Here is a 16,136-nt window from a genome sequence, read left to right as displayed (position 1 = left end):
ATTAGGCCCTATTTGCTCTACGCAGCCTGCTCTTCCCAATCTCTGCGCCTTTCCCCCAACATACCCTCTGCCTAGGGTTCTCTTTTGGATTATGATTAGGTTGAACGGGCACCTCCATGAGGCTTTGTTGGATGTGTCCATCTAGAAATGCCTCCCTAGTATCTCCATAGTCATAATTAATCTAAGCTTACTTTATGTCCTTGGTTATTTTTCCCTGCTACTTAATTACAATAATTCATATGCCTAATTAAAGCCTCCGTAATACTACAGCTGCTTAGAGCTTCATAAATATGTGTATCTTAAAAATATTAACCATATACTAGAACACAAAACAAGTCTCAACAAATACTCACAGATCAAAAACTGCAGAGTATATTCTCAGACCACATTGAAATTATGGAGGACATCAATCATAAAAAAAATAATGAGAAAAATCCCCAAATTTTTAAATTAAGAAACATACTTCTATATAATGCGTAGGTTGAAGAAAAAGTCACAATAGAAATTAGGAAATATTTTGAACTGAATGGTAGTTAAAATACTGAATATCAAAATTTGTAGAATGCAATGCAGCTACAGCAAGAGATACTCAGAGAGAAGCTTACAGCTTTAAATAAATACATTTTTAAAAAAATAAAGATAGTTAAAAATTAGCTAATCAACTTCAAGTAGTTAGATAAAGATGAACAAAATAAATTCAAATAAAGTAAAGGAAAGAAAATTAAAATAGGAGTAAATCAATGACATGGAAAATATAGATGTAATAAAGAAAAACAATACAAAAGTTTTGTTCTTTGAAAAGATTTTTTTAAATGATAAATACTTTATATAAGGCTGATCACGAAAGAGGGGAGCATAAATAGCCATATTAGCAATAAAACCATATCAGAAATAAAAAAACAGATTTCCCTTAGATCCTACAGAAATTGAAAATATAGTAAGAGGACATAAACAACTTTATTCCAATGAGCAAATTACTAAAAAGGTATAGCTTACCAGTGACTCAAAAAGAAATAGAAAACCTGAACAGTCTTGTAGTCATTTAAATACTTTCAATCAATAATTAAAATCTTCTCAAATAAGGCTTGCCACACTCAAATGATTTCATTGACTAGTGATAACAAACATTTAAAAAAAAACCGAATTCTAATCTTAACAAAAATTATTCCAGGAAATGAAAAAAGGGATATATTTCCCTACTCATTTTATGAAGGTAGCATCAACCTTATAATAAAACTGTCAAAGATAGTACAACAAAAAAATAAACTTATTCATGAGCATAGGTGCAAAAATCCTGAATAAACATAAGCAAACTGATCTAGCAATATACAAAATGGTAATAACGCATCACACACAAGTTGTTTTTATAACAGCAATAGAAGGGAAAAAATACGTTGTAAAAATCAATATAATTTATCAGCACATTAATGAGAAAAATTATAATCATCTCAATAGAAACAGAGAAAGCCCTTAAAATTGTACAGCAATTTATGAAAAAAAATATCTTAGCAAGCTGGCAATAGAAGGAAAATTACCTTGCAAAAGTTATTTTTAAAATTACTACAATAAACAGTATATATGAAGATAAAAAGTTGGAAGATTTTCCTTGAGATCAGGCAGCTATCTACTACCGACACTTGTATTTAATGTTACATTAGAGATGTTAGCCAACTCAGTAAGGCAAGAAAAAGAGATTAAAGTGTAAGCTTTGGAAAGGAACAAACAAAACCATTATTATTTGTAAATATTGTGTATGTGCAAAACCTAAAATAACCCACACAAAAAAATCAGCATCAATATGAAAGTTTAATAAGGAAGTTGTGATTATGAAAGGATACAATGAGATGTCTGGAGTGCTAGGACTTTGCTTTATCATTATTCATTATACCAAATATCTACATTCTATGTACTTTTCTGTATGTGTTATATTTTATAATTTTTAAAGCATTGAAAACAAGAAGTGGTCAGTGCCACAAAAGAACAGATGTTAAGTCCGTGTTGACTAAATGGTCAACTTACCATTTTCATTTATCTAGAATAGGACAGAAGAAGAAATCATCGATGAAGTAAATTTAGGGACAATCTTCTTGCCTGTCAGTAGGGCTGATAAGTGAGGGTGAGGGCGACAGAGAAGGGAAGGAAATAGCATTAATTTAACATCGCCCTGACATGTTTTACATGTATTAACTCATACTTTACATAAACGTCAAGCCTATGAGGAAGAGACTCTTATCCCAGTTCTAAAGACAAGGAGACAAAGGCTCAGAGGGGTTAAGTAACGTGTTCAAGCACATGGGAACAGAGAGCTATCTCCCGCCAAACCAAGGCTTCCTCCATCCTGTCTTATGTCTCCCTCAGTGCCAGAGAATTCTTGTGATGCATCTAGTGTTTTAGCCACATTCCTAGTCTCTTCTTCATGCTAATAGTTGTCCTGATTTTGGGTCTTCCTTCCTTTCTTCCTAGGGTTGATTCCCTATTTCTCTGTTCTAAGGACCTTTACCTATTAGCCTAGTTCACCAAAAAAAGGAAGCCACATAAGTTAACCTGGGATTTTGTGGCACTAGTGCATCCTGTGGGAATAGAACGTATGACAATGAAGTCACTTTGAGTTGATACAGAGCCAGGATAAGCCGGGGGAGATAGAAGACCTGAGGTTTTATTCTTAGTTTTTTGGTTTGGTTTGGTTTGGTTTGGTTCTTTAGAGCAACTGGTATATAGGTTTCCTCAGGCAACTTTTGCCACCTGGTGGGCGTTCTGGGTCCTGGTGGAAAGTAGATAATTACAGCAACTTTCCAAATTATCAGGACTGAAAATTATCAGTGGATCCTAGAGCCTGAGCAGTCTTGAGATCTGAACCCACAACCTGTCAGGGATTCTCCATAGTCTGTGTTGGCGCACGGCGAGGAACTCTTACATTTGACAGGGGAGGGCAGTTGAGGATGGTGGCTGTTGGGTACAAAGGAATTTTTCGTTGTTGTTTGTCTTGCATTTTCCCCTCAACTCTTGATCACACTTCTGAAGCAGCCACTCTAAATCTCTTTAAACAAAGCAGAAATTGTTCATGTATTTCCTGCACAACCGTCTTAGCATCAAATACATATAAAAGCCTGTTCCTGGACATGAAGGGCTGAATATTTGTGCCTTTCTTAACCAAACACTGGATTTCCATCTGAGACTGTTTTTGAACTTGACAGGGCCTATTGGATATTTATGAAAAACCTGAGACTTGATAACCGTGAGGCCATAGGCTTAGATGTGCCCTTTATGCTTGTTGGGTGTTTTTTTAATAAAGTAACTGCTTTGCAGAGGGATCTTGTTATCTCTAAAGTAAAACAGATTAGGAAAGCTGTTTTTCAAAGGGATGAGAACGCATCCATTTCCAGATGTGTCAAAAACTACTGAATCACACTGTCAGAGGGTTATACGGTTGAAGGCAGAAATCAGAAAGAAAGAAAAAAAATGATTTTTACTCTACTATTAAATAAAGAGTTCAGAGCAGTTTTCGAATGTCCTCTTCTTTGACAAAATAACTGATGCACCATGTTTTAGAATGTATTTTCTAAACTGGAGACTTTTTCTGCTGGATCTGTAGCTACAGAAGGGAATATCAAATCTCCCGGAAATCTGGCAGACCATAGAGTAGAATAATTTTTATTCCACAGATTTCATATCAATTGCTTCAAGGACACATGGGACATCATGGTCTATTTAGAGTTATAGTTGGCCTGAGTTTTCTCTTGAGTAGATGTATTTATATAAATACTGAACTGAATTGACTTTATAGTTTTCCTCTAAATCAAAGTGGAACATTCATGCTGTCACCTTCACCAGCCCAAGGCAAAATGGAACGAGTAGTGAAAATGTAAGTAGCTATGCTCCTAAAAGCAAGAAAAATATTGGCCCCTCCTTGTTAGACATAATTACTCCCTCTAGAAGCCCAGATATGGTTCTCTTTGCCACAAATCTTATGCTGACCCCAAAATAAGCTTTGGTTGTAGGGTTTCTTCCACATTTCTGCTCTCTCTACATACATTTCTAATTTCAATGCCCCTTCAATCAAACAAAAAAAATTACTGAGGTCCTACCATGTGCTGGGTGCTCAGGGTTCAGTTAGGGACAATAAGATAAAGTTCTTATTCTCTAGGAATTCACTTCGAGGTGGAGAGACAGACGTAAACGAACAGTATCAGGTACTGATAAACTCTATGATTAAATATAAAGCAGGGTCTGAGGCAGAAGGCTTTGAGGAAGTAACAGTTATTCAACAATATGAATGAAGTAAGGGTTTGAAACAGGTGACTATCTCAAAGCAAAGCATGCCAGACGGAGAGAAAAGCAAGTGCAAAAACCTCAAGCTCCAGCAAGCAGGCCAGTGAGTCTGGAGTAGAATGAGCAAAGGATTGTGGGAAGAGATGCGTTTGGAGAGTTCGGCCGGAGCCATTTCATATATGATTTACACTGTAGGAATTAATCGTCTAGCATTCAAAGGTCGACCAGAAGTCATGCTGGCTCAGTTATTCAGTGGCACCGTGAATATGTTACAGGATTCATTTCCTCTTCATTTCATTGGTCAGGTTTAGAACATGCAATATACTGTATCCACCTCTCTAGTAGAGAGTCACAGTCACAAGAGCATATTACAAATCTGAGAGGTTCACAGTAAAGATGTTTGTTTATCCAGGTTAAACAAACAAACAAAGTACCTGTTTTGTCTATTAACATTTGTTAACAGTAGAACGTACTGAAGCCTGGTGATGCAGAAATCAACAGCTTAGCCTGTCTCTCTGTCCATAATGCGGCTGTTTGCAGCAAAGCCAACATGGTATCTCAATCCCAATCGGCGTATGAGGGATACTCATACTGGCCCGGTCCATGGTGCCATGGAGTCCAACTATCCATTCACTTACTCATCTAACTAACTTTTGTTAAACTCCATCTGTAAATCTACAGATGCTCATTAAATGGTTTTTACTTTAACACATGATTAATGAGTGGGCAAAGAGCTCTGCAGGATGGTAAAATAGTGTCATTGTCTACAGGAGGTACATTTATCGGGTGGTTCTTTCCATATATCCCCTACCCCTGACCCTGCCTGTCACTCACAGACATGACCCACAGAAGTGCGACAAGGCTCTGTGACAGCTTCCACCATGACAAGACAGTGTGTACGAAGCAGCTGATACACTTTAAGCAGTAAATATTTACAATTTGTAAAGATACGTTGTTAGAAGGGAGCCATGCAGTCTGAAGGCAGAATATCCGATATGATAGGAACCGGGGTTCTTTTCAAAGGGTTTAGTATAACTTTTCTAGGTGGACACTGATTTAGAATTATTGACACCAACACCTTTTTGGAGGCATGAAACACGCCTTTCAGGAATTACCTTTTCAGCACAGAAACATAGATCAAATGGGCAACAAAAAGGCAAAGCACTGACACAGGCAAGAACAAAGGCCAAACACAACTGGATGTTGGTGTCTTTGATTTACAGAGCAGACCACGAACAAGGAGATCAAAGACGAAGCAGTCACAAGGATTGAGTCTCTTGAAAAGGTAAGAAATGATTTTCCTAAAAGTGTAGATGCGAGTAAGATGATCGGAGGAAACCGTGACCCAGAATAGAAACATTAAAAAAAAAAAAAGAGATGCTGAGCAGGAGACTGCAGATGCCAGAGAAGGAAGGAGCGGCCTTATTCAGACAGCCCCAGGCCAGCTCCAGCTGGAGAGAAAGGAGTTAATTCCACTCGCTGGGTTAAGCGAAACTTCCCAGCTCCGTGCTCCTCTCTAGACACTGTGGTTTGGCAACCTCACAAACACCTGCTGACCATACAGCCATGGAGAGCTAATACTGTCTTGAAGTGAGTTCAGAAAACCTGCCTATAATTGCTAACAGGACTCAGAAGAGTATAACCTAACAATAAAAATATTTAGATTATGTTGCCCATAAAAAAAAAAAAAAGTCAAAGGCATACTCTTCCTGGCAGCAGTTCTCCTAAAATGTTGCCATATGGATTTATACATATGCAGATTTCCCCAATTAGATGGAGTGCTTGCTGGTTTGTTAATGGAGTGCAAGAGGGCTCTAGTTGGACTTACACAAATGAAAGCTGCAATTGTATTCCCGTCATTTTTTTAGAAACCCAGGAAGATGCCTGTGGAAGCAGAGTTGGAGGACATCAAGAAAATGCAGCTACGCAGTCTCATGGACTGGAGTTTCACCGAACATTTTAAACCAAAAGTGCTACTGCAGGTATTAATGGGCTGTGAGCTGGATGGGTCTGGGGTGTCATGGTGTGACACAGAGCAGTTCACTCCTAGGTCACCCTCAGATCTAGTTCAGATCGATATTCCCGTTTGCTTCAGCTATAAAATGAGTCTATTCCCAGACTCAGCTACGCACACACGCCCCGGGAATCTCCAAAATAGTTTAAAATGTACTTTCCAAAGGGAGGTTTTTATAAAAACCTTTTAAGAAAACGAGAAAGGCACATGACTGCTGCACATACTTTCTTTAAAAAAAGTCAGGCTTTATTGGGAAGCAACCTCATTTTTTTTTTCCCATATTGCCTGTCAGTTCTGTTCAGTTTTTACTACACTTCCAAATATTTTCTGATGCAATCAACAAGTCCATGGAACCTGCGATAGCTAACATTTATTGAGCACCTACCATATGCGAGGCAACGATTAATATGTATTTCAGCTCATTTAATCCTCTCGATATTCCTTTGAAGTGGAAGCTATATAAATGGTAGGAAACTGAGGCACTTGGACCAATGGTAACTTGTCCAAGCTCACATGGCTGGTAAGGGAGAGAAGCAGGACAAGCACTCAGGAAATCTGCCCCCCATATTTCTGCTCCTAACCACTATGCAAAAAAACAAGTCATCCTGAAACTAGCTCCTGTTGTGTACATCTTGTGCAAAAACCTGGACTCCCTTTGTCTTTTTCCATTCACTTTTACTTTTATCAAAGTTTTACACCCACATATTTTTAAAGCCAGAAAGTTCTATCAAGAGTCATGAAAAATAGCAACTGCCTCCCACCCCTTCCCCCATGCCTAAATTCCCAGAGGTAAAAACCCTCCAGCCATTTACCTGTTTCTTTTGTTAACTCAGTTATCTCTAAATAACAAGTATATTTGGTTTCGTTTTTTGTTTTCAACACCACGCTCGCGTACACACTTCCTCTTGCACTCCTGCACTGACCCTAGCACTTCTCCGTGCCATTCTCTGACACTGCTACCTATACCATGATTTTGCGCCCGATCTATATTCAATATTTATTTCCATTGTATATATATTATTCAGAGCCGAATTGTGTTGTATTGTATGATTACGTTTCCTTTTTTGACCGTTTCTATTTTTCCTGGACTTCATTTTCCCATTTTTTTATTTGTATAATTTATTGTGCATGTACCATCATTCATCCCCAAACTCTACCAAAGAGTCAAGCTCCTCTTAAAACATCCAAACCTAACAAGTATTCTATCAATTTTATTATCTAAGTGATCTCTCTCCCATGTGCTCTGACTCCTGCTTGCCCTCTGGGCCTGCTGCACAGCTGTGGTCCAGGGAGCTCCCTTCTGTGTCATCCTGGCCACATCCTTTCCCTCTCCTTCCAGTGAGACACTGTGTTTCCTCAATCCCACGTCGTCTTCTCTCTTGGGTTACTCTCTTTTTCTAGGGGACCACCTCTTCCAGTTGATTCCTGAATTAAGATATCTATAGCAGGTGAATTATTGAGGCATTGGATATTTAAAAACATCTTAATGATACCCTTATATTTGGCTGACAGTTTGACTTTATGTCAACTGCTAAGTTAAAAAGTATGATCCCTCAACATTTTGAAGGCATTCCTCAATAGTCTTGTAGCTTCCCGGATTTGCTTTGAGAAAAATCAATGAAATTCTGATCCCCGATCAGTCGTTTGAGTCTGTTTTTCTCCTTCTCTCTGAAGGGTTTTAAGACCTTTTCTTTGTTTCAGTGGTCAAGATTTTCTGTTAATGTTCTTTGTGGTTCTATAATGTTTCCCAGTATTGTACTCGTGAGCCCAGGAAAATACAGATTCCTGTCTTTAGATTCAGGAAAGTGTTCGATAATCATTTCTTTGACAATCTTATCCGCTTCATTTTTTCTATTCTTTTTTTCCTGGAACAACTGTCATTCTGGTGTTGGGCTTCCTGGACCAATTTCATTACCTTTTCCCTCCTAGTTTCCAACACTTCGCCTCTTTGTTCTGGAGATAATGGCTCAGCTTTCATCCAATTCTTCTAGTGAGTCTCCTATTTCTATTATTATCGTTTTCATTTTCTAAAGTTCTATTTATAATTTTAAATTACCTTTTTATAGCATCCTGTTCGCATTCCCTGATACCATATCTTCTCTTATTTCTAAGAGGATATTAAAGTCCTTTGAAGTCTTAGTGTTTTTTTCCCTGCATTATCTCTTTTACCCCAAGTTCTCTCTCTCTTTCTTTTTTTTTTTTTTTTTTTTTGCCGTTTCCATTTTTCATATTAGAGAGCAATATTATTTGCCTCTTTGTTCATATTAACAGTGAGACACTAAAAATATCATAGGAAGTGCTTCATGAGTTCAGGGAGTCAGGGCGTTGTCAGTTACTGGACTTCATTTTTGGGTGCTTTGGCTGGATGGTTTCCTTGGGAGACACACCGGTGTTGGGATATTAATTAGGTCTATACTCTTTGGCCATCTAGATTCTCCAGAAAAAGAAAAAAACAAAACAAACCTAATCTTTTGTCTGAAAGCTATAGCTTCCCTATCAGGGTTTTGGGAGCTGAGTGATGGGGGAAAGGCAGTTAGGCTTCTTACCTTCAGTCTCTAGATCTGCATTACCCAGTGTGGTGGCCACGAGTCATGTGTAACTTCTGAGTATTTGAAATGTAGCTCATCCAAACTGAGATGTGCTGTCCGTATGCTTGACATATACTTAGCTCTATCAGTGCTGTGCACACCAGATTTCAAAGACTTAATATAAAAAGGTAATATATCTCATTAACAATTTTTATATCGATTACATATTGAATGATAATATTGTAAAATATGGCTGCTATAAAATTTAAAATTACACATGTGGCTCACACTTGTGGCTCACCTTATATTTTCGTTGGACAATGCTGAATTCGACTTTTGCGCAGTTCCATTTTTTTCCTGTAGTGTCTCTCTCCTCAGCAGTGCCGAGTGTCCCTCTGGTTAGAATCCACTGGGTCACCTTCCGGACGGAGGTAATAATCCTCCCTCTTTCTCCTGAGGTGGGAGATGGGCTGCCCACTGGCTGCTCAGAACTGTCGAGGGCTTCCATGGGCCCTAAAAGCTTCCTTAAAAGATTTTAAACCAATCTTCTTATTTTCAATGCCGTTTTTACCCCACTTTCAGAGGTGCCTACTACTGCCGTTTTCTGAGCCTTTCTGCATTTCTGCACACAAATAAGGTTGCTACTGGTCTCCCCCAAAATTAATCTGAGATTTTGTCTTTCTGTGTTCTGCTAAGTCAGTTACAACGTATCCTTCTGCTTTCTAGCTACTAAAATGCTGTTGCCTTTGTCTCCTCTCCCATGGCCTTCAACTTTGTGATATTAAAAACCAATAATTTCACTGTTTTTTTAGTGATGTGTTAAGGAGTGCATGTGGTGAATCGTCCATCATTAACTGGAAGTTCATTTCAGACCTTATTTTATTTTGATTGGGCTCGAAATAAATCAAGTCCACTCCATGAAGCTGCACTTTTCAAGGGTACCAATAACCTTCCTGCCACATCTATTGGACACTTATCTTTCTTTATCGTCCTTGGCCTTTTAACAGCATCACAGAGTAGACCACTTCCTCCTGAAACATTTTTCGCTCTTGGTTTCCAAGACACCATATCATGTTCCTCCTTGGTGCTCCATTTGGAATTCTGTTGAATACTTCTCGTCCACCTAGCATCTAAATACAGAGGGTGCCAAAAGAAGGTATACACATTTTAAGAAAGGAAAAAACTATTAACATTGTAATACTCAATATACACCAATAACAAAAGATGAATACAAGTCATGTTTGACTTCTGCAATTACAAGAGGTGCTCAAAGTGGTTACCATCAGCGTCCAGACACTTCTGATTACGGTGAACGACTGCTTGAGCAACGCTGACCAAAGTGTCCACTTGTGCACGGGTTTTTTTGGCACCCCCGGTATTGAAGTGCCTCAAGTCTCACCTCTGACCCATCTTCTCTCTTCTGTAAACATTCTTTCAATGATTTCCTCTATTATGTAGGACCTAATACTAATGACTCCGAAAACTTTATCTTCCAAATTATCTCTCTCTTGAGCTACACAATGGAACACCTAACTCCAAATTCCAAACTTGAATTGTTTAAAGTATGAAAGAAATTTGCCTTTCAAAGTAAAGCAGTGGCCTATTAAAAAAAAAGATGCAAAATTATTCACCACCTATGTGTTTCTTATATTGGTTCTCAGAAAACAGATGTGAAAGTTTAAATGCCACTTCATAAAGACACTCATACAAGTGATCAGATTGGAGGAGTAAATGTATCATTTTGGTTATGCTGCCCACGTCAAATTGAAGCAAAAGGAAAACCGTCCTTTCCTAAAATAATGTGCAATCCCACGCCTTCAGATCATCCAAACGGTCGAGAATTAAAAGCTGCCTACCCCAGGTTGATGCTGAAAATGGAAACAAAAACTGAATCCTGCAGTTGTCTAATTTATTTTCCTGTGGACATAGTTCCTCATGTTGATGGACATGATAAGGAAACAGGACAGCCAGCTGTCCACTGTGTCCTCTACTGGTGGCTATTACTTCATGCCATAGGTAGAATGTTCTGGAAAAGGCCAAGGTCAGAAGTCATGTGGAAACAATATGGCTCCGAAAGCCTGCTCAGCTCATTCCTTTATAACACAGCCTGGTGTTCCAGAGAGCGGTCTGTGGACTCGAACTGGTGACGCTGAGAGTCAGAAAACGGCTATGAGCTGGGGCACCAGAGCATGTAAACTGTGTTCTTGGACACATGGACCTCTTATCTTCTCTCGGCCCCAAATGTATGCTGAAAAAAATGAGGGTTTTCATATTTTGAAATGGGAAAAATAATCATGTCTATCTATCTGGGGTTTTTAATGATAAAATGAGATGACCTCAATGAAAGCATGGAAAATGTTCAATCCATAACTGTTTGCCTTAATTATTATCTCCCAGCCTTAATGAAAAACATTTGAGCAAACGCCTCTATGCCTGGCCTAGTATTTGTTTTCTCTAGAAGAGTTGATGAAATGCTCCCAAAAGTATCTCCCACTTGCGTTCTCGTCTTGACTAACCATGTGGAGATAGGGGAGGAAGACAGGGGGACAGAGAAATGCTCTAGCAAGAGTCCTCTCTTTCGGGAAAAAGAGATGCAACAATGCAATTATTCTGACTTGCAGGTTCTTCAGGAAGCAAATCAGCAGTACAGGTGCATCGACTCTTACTACCACACCCAAGACAACTCTTTACTGTTGGTGTTTCACAACCCAATGAATGCACAGCGTCTGCACTGTGAAGGGTGGAGTGTGGCCCTTCACTCCAATGTTGGATTCAGGTAACCAGCTTCGTTTAGTCATTCTTTGAGAAGTGTCTGTGGGTGGCAAACTTGCTAAATCATTGCATGCTGAAGTATTCCTTACTTTCTCATCTCACTTGAATGCTGATTTGGCTGTCTTTATGAGTCTGTGTTCCCCCATCACAGATCAATAGTAAGGATTCTGGGACACAGTCTGACTTAAGAAAAAAAAGCATCTCTCCAGTTGCTGTGTTGAGAATAGCCTACAGGGGTCGAAGGTAGGAACGCGGAGACCCGCTGGAAGGCTATTGTAGCAGTCCTAGCAAGAGGTGGCAGTGGCCGAGACCGGGAAGATAGTGGTAAAGGAAGTGAGAAGTGGTCAGATTGTGAATATATTTCAAATATATATTTTTTAAAAATCATTTGGATTTTCTGATAGATTGGACAAGGAGTATGAGGAAACACAACTAGTCAAGGGTAACTTCCCGTTCAACTGGAAGTGGAGACTTGCCATCAGCTAAGCTGAAAAGCTGAGCACAGCTTGGAGTGGAAGATCCGAAGTTCGTTTGGGGGGCATGTTGAGTTTGAGGTGTCTTTGACCTTGCAGATGATGATGTGGAGTACCGACAATTCATAGTCTACAATTTTCATTTGATTTCTTTAAAAAGGATCGAGAGTTAAAGAGAACTGTGAAGCAATATAAGTATAGAATCCATCTAGCTTTATTTTTTCAAAACTTTAGGCCTCATTTTCACACAGTTTAACTAATCTTTCTCGTCAAACCTAAATATTTCAACTCATTTCCTCAGAAACAACTCTCTCTGGACATTCATATGTTGTAAGTAAACATAACATTTAGTTAAAAATAATTACAATAATCAGTATAAATAGAATGAATGGGTTTGGGAACAAATATGACTGACTCCTGGTAAGCAAGATCTCGCTGCTGTGAGCATAAATGCAGGAGCAGCTTAGGGCATGGTATTTAGGGCCAGTAAATTTTATAACAGGACTGGAGCATTTCCATTAATCCAGTGAGTCAATTAGCTGATGATCAATGGAAAGAGTTTCTATTTTGCTATAAAATTGCCCCCAAAAGAGATTGTACCATATCACTCACCAACTCACAGAGCTGAGACTGACTTTCTCCAAACTGGTATCAAATGTGGGTTTGACTGCCTTTCCTTGATTCTGCTTCTGAACAGAACCAAAAGCTTAACAACTGTCTAGGTGCCTGAGGAAATCCAGAAAATGGTCAGTTTGGGATTGAAATCCACCCAGTAGGTATTGCATTCAGTTTGAGTCCTCTCCAGTCAGGAAAGATGTAAATCTTCCAAACAGAAGGACTACAGTGGCAAGAGGAGGGCTTCAGTATGGAAGGAAAAGTCAAGTTTGTTCTGTGTGGTCTTTAGCGGGTACATTAGGGTGGATTAGGTTAAAGCTCTAGGGAGAGAGTCCAGTTCGATAAAAGCTTCAAAGTCTTAACATGCTGGGAATAGAACACACTGCCTCCATTGGCTGCGAGCTCTTCATACCTGAAGGGGCTCAATTCCACTTCAGATGCCCTCTCTGGAGATGACAGGAAAGAATTCAGAGATGAACGAATGGGCAGTTCAACTTGACAGCCTTTGCGACCCCCTACAACCCAGATATTTGGACCTTCTATGAAACTTTATTTTAGGGCATTGCTAAGAAGTTTAATCTTCTCTGGTTACAGGTAACAAAGGAATAAGCAAAGCAGAGATAATAGATCCAGAAAAAGAAAAAGAGAAGGAAAAGATTCCTTTCATTTTAGAAGGCTCTCTCAAGGTAATCCAAGGAAATACAAATGACACCGAGTAATCACAAATACAATATTATTTTGGGATAGAGAGTTTGTGTGGTGTGACAGGAAATGATCTTTTGGTTACAACTGACACACAAGTGTAGTTCCAATATGAATGTTGATTAATATTCTCGTGGACGTGAACAAGTAAGATAAAAGTCGAGAACAAAGGGGTATGTCTCCCTCATTTATCAGTGACACAAACAACCTCTTTGCTGAATTAGGTAATAGCTTTAAATACTGGAAAAATATTTTCTCAAATTTTTTGTGGTAGTTACAATGTAGCAGCTCCAAACATGACACACTTTTCAATTTAGTCTGCATTCTTAACCTTTTCTCCATCACTTTCGTAAGTCTAGATAATCAATAGTCAATCCCTGATTTGTAGCATTTACTGATATCTGTAATATAATTACTCCCACATGGCTGATTTCAAGCTATCAATATACAGAGCACCAAACACTGAGTTGGAAGCAAAATACAGTAGCACACCATTATATTATATTTCTATGGTACAGATACAATTGACATAACCTGAAGAGCATAGATAACAGTGAAATGTAACAAAATAATTAAGAAGGTGTTAGGTTTTGAGCATTTATTACCTTTGTTTTAAAATGTTATTTAATTGTCCATTTATGTAATTTAATTTTTAATAATGGTGTGGTTAACCAGCTTGCAAAATTCCTAAAAATTTAATAATAAACTCTTTGAAGTCAATATGGGCTGGGTCCAGCACACCCGTTACTTCCTGCTTCTGTTTCATTGGCTGTTCTGAATGTTAGGATTAGTGTTTTTCATCAACTCTGGACTTATCTCAGCCATTATCTCTTCAAAAACTGCCTTTTCAAAAGTTCTGTTCAATTTCTAGGAGGGCTTTCAAAATCACCGTTATTTTTGATACTCTCTGTTTCTTACTTATACTTTTGATACCTCCTTCTCTTTATTTAAGCATATTAAAATACTTACATTCTCTATTTGATAATTCCAATATCTGCGGCCTTTGCAGATACAATTTTACAGTCTGTTTCTTTTTCAGGTTGTTGATTTTGACTTACCGCCTCATGTCTTGTGATCTTCATGTGGGAGCTCACACCAACCCACAACATTTTTAGGATAAATTTTTAGGGTAATGAACATTTTGGCCAGAAATCTATGTAAGGACAGGCTTGTGGTTAGGAGTTCTCAGGGGAGAGTTTTTCCTCCACCCCACCCATTGTAACTCAGGGCCAAGGAAGCAGGCTGGAATCCATGGTCTTCCTCCCTGGGGCAAGATTTTCTTTTCTACACTTTCTTTCTTTCTTGCCTCATAGTTTTTAGAGTAGAGGTCTTTCACCTTCCAAACAGAAGGACTACAGTGGCAAGAGGAGGGCTTCAGTATGGAAGGAAAAGTCAAGTTTGTTCTGTGTGGTCTTTAGCGGGTACATTAGGGTGGATTAGGTTAAAGCTCTAGGGAGAGAGTCCAGTTCGATAAAAGCTTCAAAGTCTTAACATGCTGGGAATAGAACACACTGCCTCCATTGGCTGCAAGCTCTTCATACCTGAAGGGGCTCATTTCCACTTCAGATGCCCACTCTGGAAGTGACAGGAAAGAATTCAGAGATGAACGCATGGGGAGTTCAACTTGACAGCCTTTGCGGTCCCCTACAACCCAGATATTTGGACCTTCTATGAAACTGTATTTTAGGGCATTGCTAAGAAGTTTAATCTTCTCTGGTTACAGGTAACAAAGGAATAAGCAAAGCAGAGATAATAGATCCAGAAAAAGAAAAAGAGAAGGAAAAGATTCCTTTCATTTTAGAAGGCTCTCTCAAGGTAATCCGAGGAAATACAAATGACACCGAGTAATCACAAATACAATATTATTTTGGGATAGAGAGTTTGTGTGGTGTAACAGGAAATGAACTTTTGGTTACAACTGACACACAAGTGTAGTTCCAATATGAATGTTGGTTAATATTCTCGTGGACGTGAACAAGTAAGATAAAAGTCGAGAACAAAGGGGTATGTCTCCCTCATTTATCAGTGACATAAACAACCTCTTTGCTGAATTAGGTAATAGCTTTAAATACTGGAAAAATATTTTCTCAAATTTTTTGTGGTAGTTACAATGTAGCAGCTCCAAACATGACACACTTTTAAATTTAGTCTGCATTATTAACCTTTTCTCCACCACTTTCGTAAGTCTAGATAATCAATAGTCAATCCCTGATTTGTAGCATTTGCTGATATCTGTAATATAATTACTCCCACATGGCTGATTTCAAGCTACCAGTATATAGAGCACCAAATACGGAGTTGGAAGAAAATACAGTAGCACACCATTATATTATATTTCTATGGTACTGATACAATTGACATAACCTGAAGAGCATAGATAACAGTGAAATGTAACAAAATAATTAAGAAGGTGTTAGGTTTTGAGCATTTATTACCTTTGTTTTAAAATGTTATTTAATTGTCCATTTATGTAATTTAATTTTTAATAATGGTGTGGTTAACCAGCTTGCAAAATTCCTAAAAATTTAATAATAAACTCTTTGAAGTCAATATGGGCTGGGTCCAGCACACCAGTTACTTCCTGCTTCTGTTTCATTGGCCGTTCTGAATGTTAGGATTAGTGTTTTTCATCAACTCTAGACTTATCTCAGCCATTATCTCTTCAAAAACTGCCTTTTCAAAAGTTCTGTTCAATTTCTAGGAAGGCTTTCAAAATCACCTTGTTATTTTTGATACTCTCTGTTTCTTACTTATACTTTTGAT

The 16,136-nt window shown here is 38.4% G+C and overlaps 1 protein-coding gene across 1 annotated transcript in view; it reads left to right on the top strand.

Annotated features, from left to right (window-relative positions):
* The window catches only part of SPAG17 (sperm associated antigen 17), a 159,821-nt gene that overhangs the window by 75,102 nt on the left and 68,583 nt on the right, over nt 1–16,136 (top strand). The window contains exons 16-21 of the mRNA XM_074318633.1: nt 5,493–5,554; nt 6,138–6,251; nt 11,433–11,587; nt 11,735–11,741; nt 11,811–11,916; nt 13,266–13,357. Of these exons, the coding sequence (XP_074174734.1) occupies nt 5,493–5,554; nt 6,138–6,251; nt 11,433–11,587; nt 11,735–11,741; nt 11,811–11,916; nt 13,266–13,357 (536 nt within the window). The remainder of the gene's footprint in view (nt 1–5,492; nt 5,555–6,137; nt 6,252–11,432; nt 11,588–11,734; nt 11,742–11,810; nt 11,917–13,265; nt 13,358–16,136) is intronic.

This window comes from Rhinolophus sinicus, linkage group LG14 (assembly GCF_036562045.2).
Source record: "Rhinolophus sinicus isolate RSC01 linkage group LG14, ASM3656204v1, whole genome shotgun sequence".
Taxonomy (NCBI): domain Eukaryota; kingdom Metazoa; phylum Chordata; class Mammalia; order Chiroptera; family Rhinolophidae; genus Rhinolophus; species Rhinolophus sinicus.
Note: the sequence above shows the minus strand (reverse complement) of the source record. Positions and strands in the feature narration are given on the sequence as shown.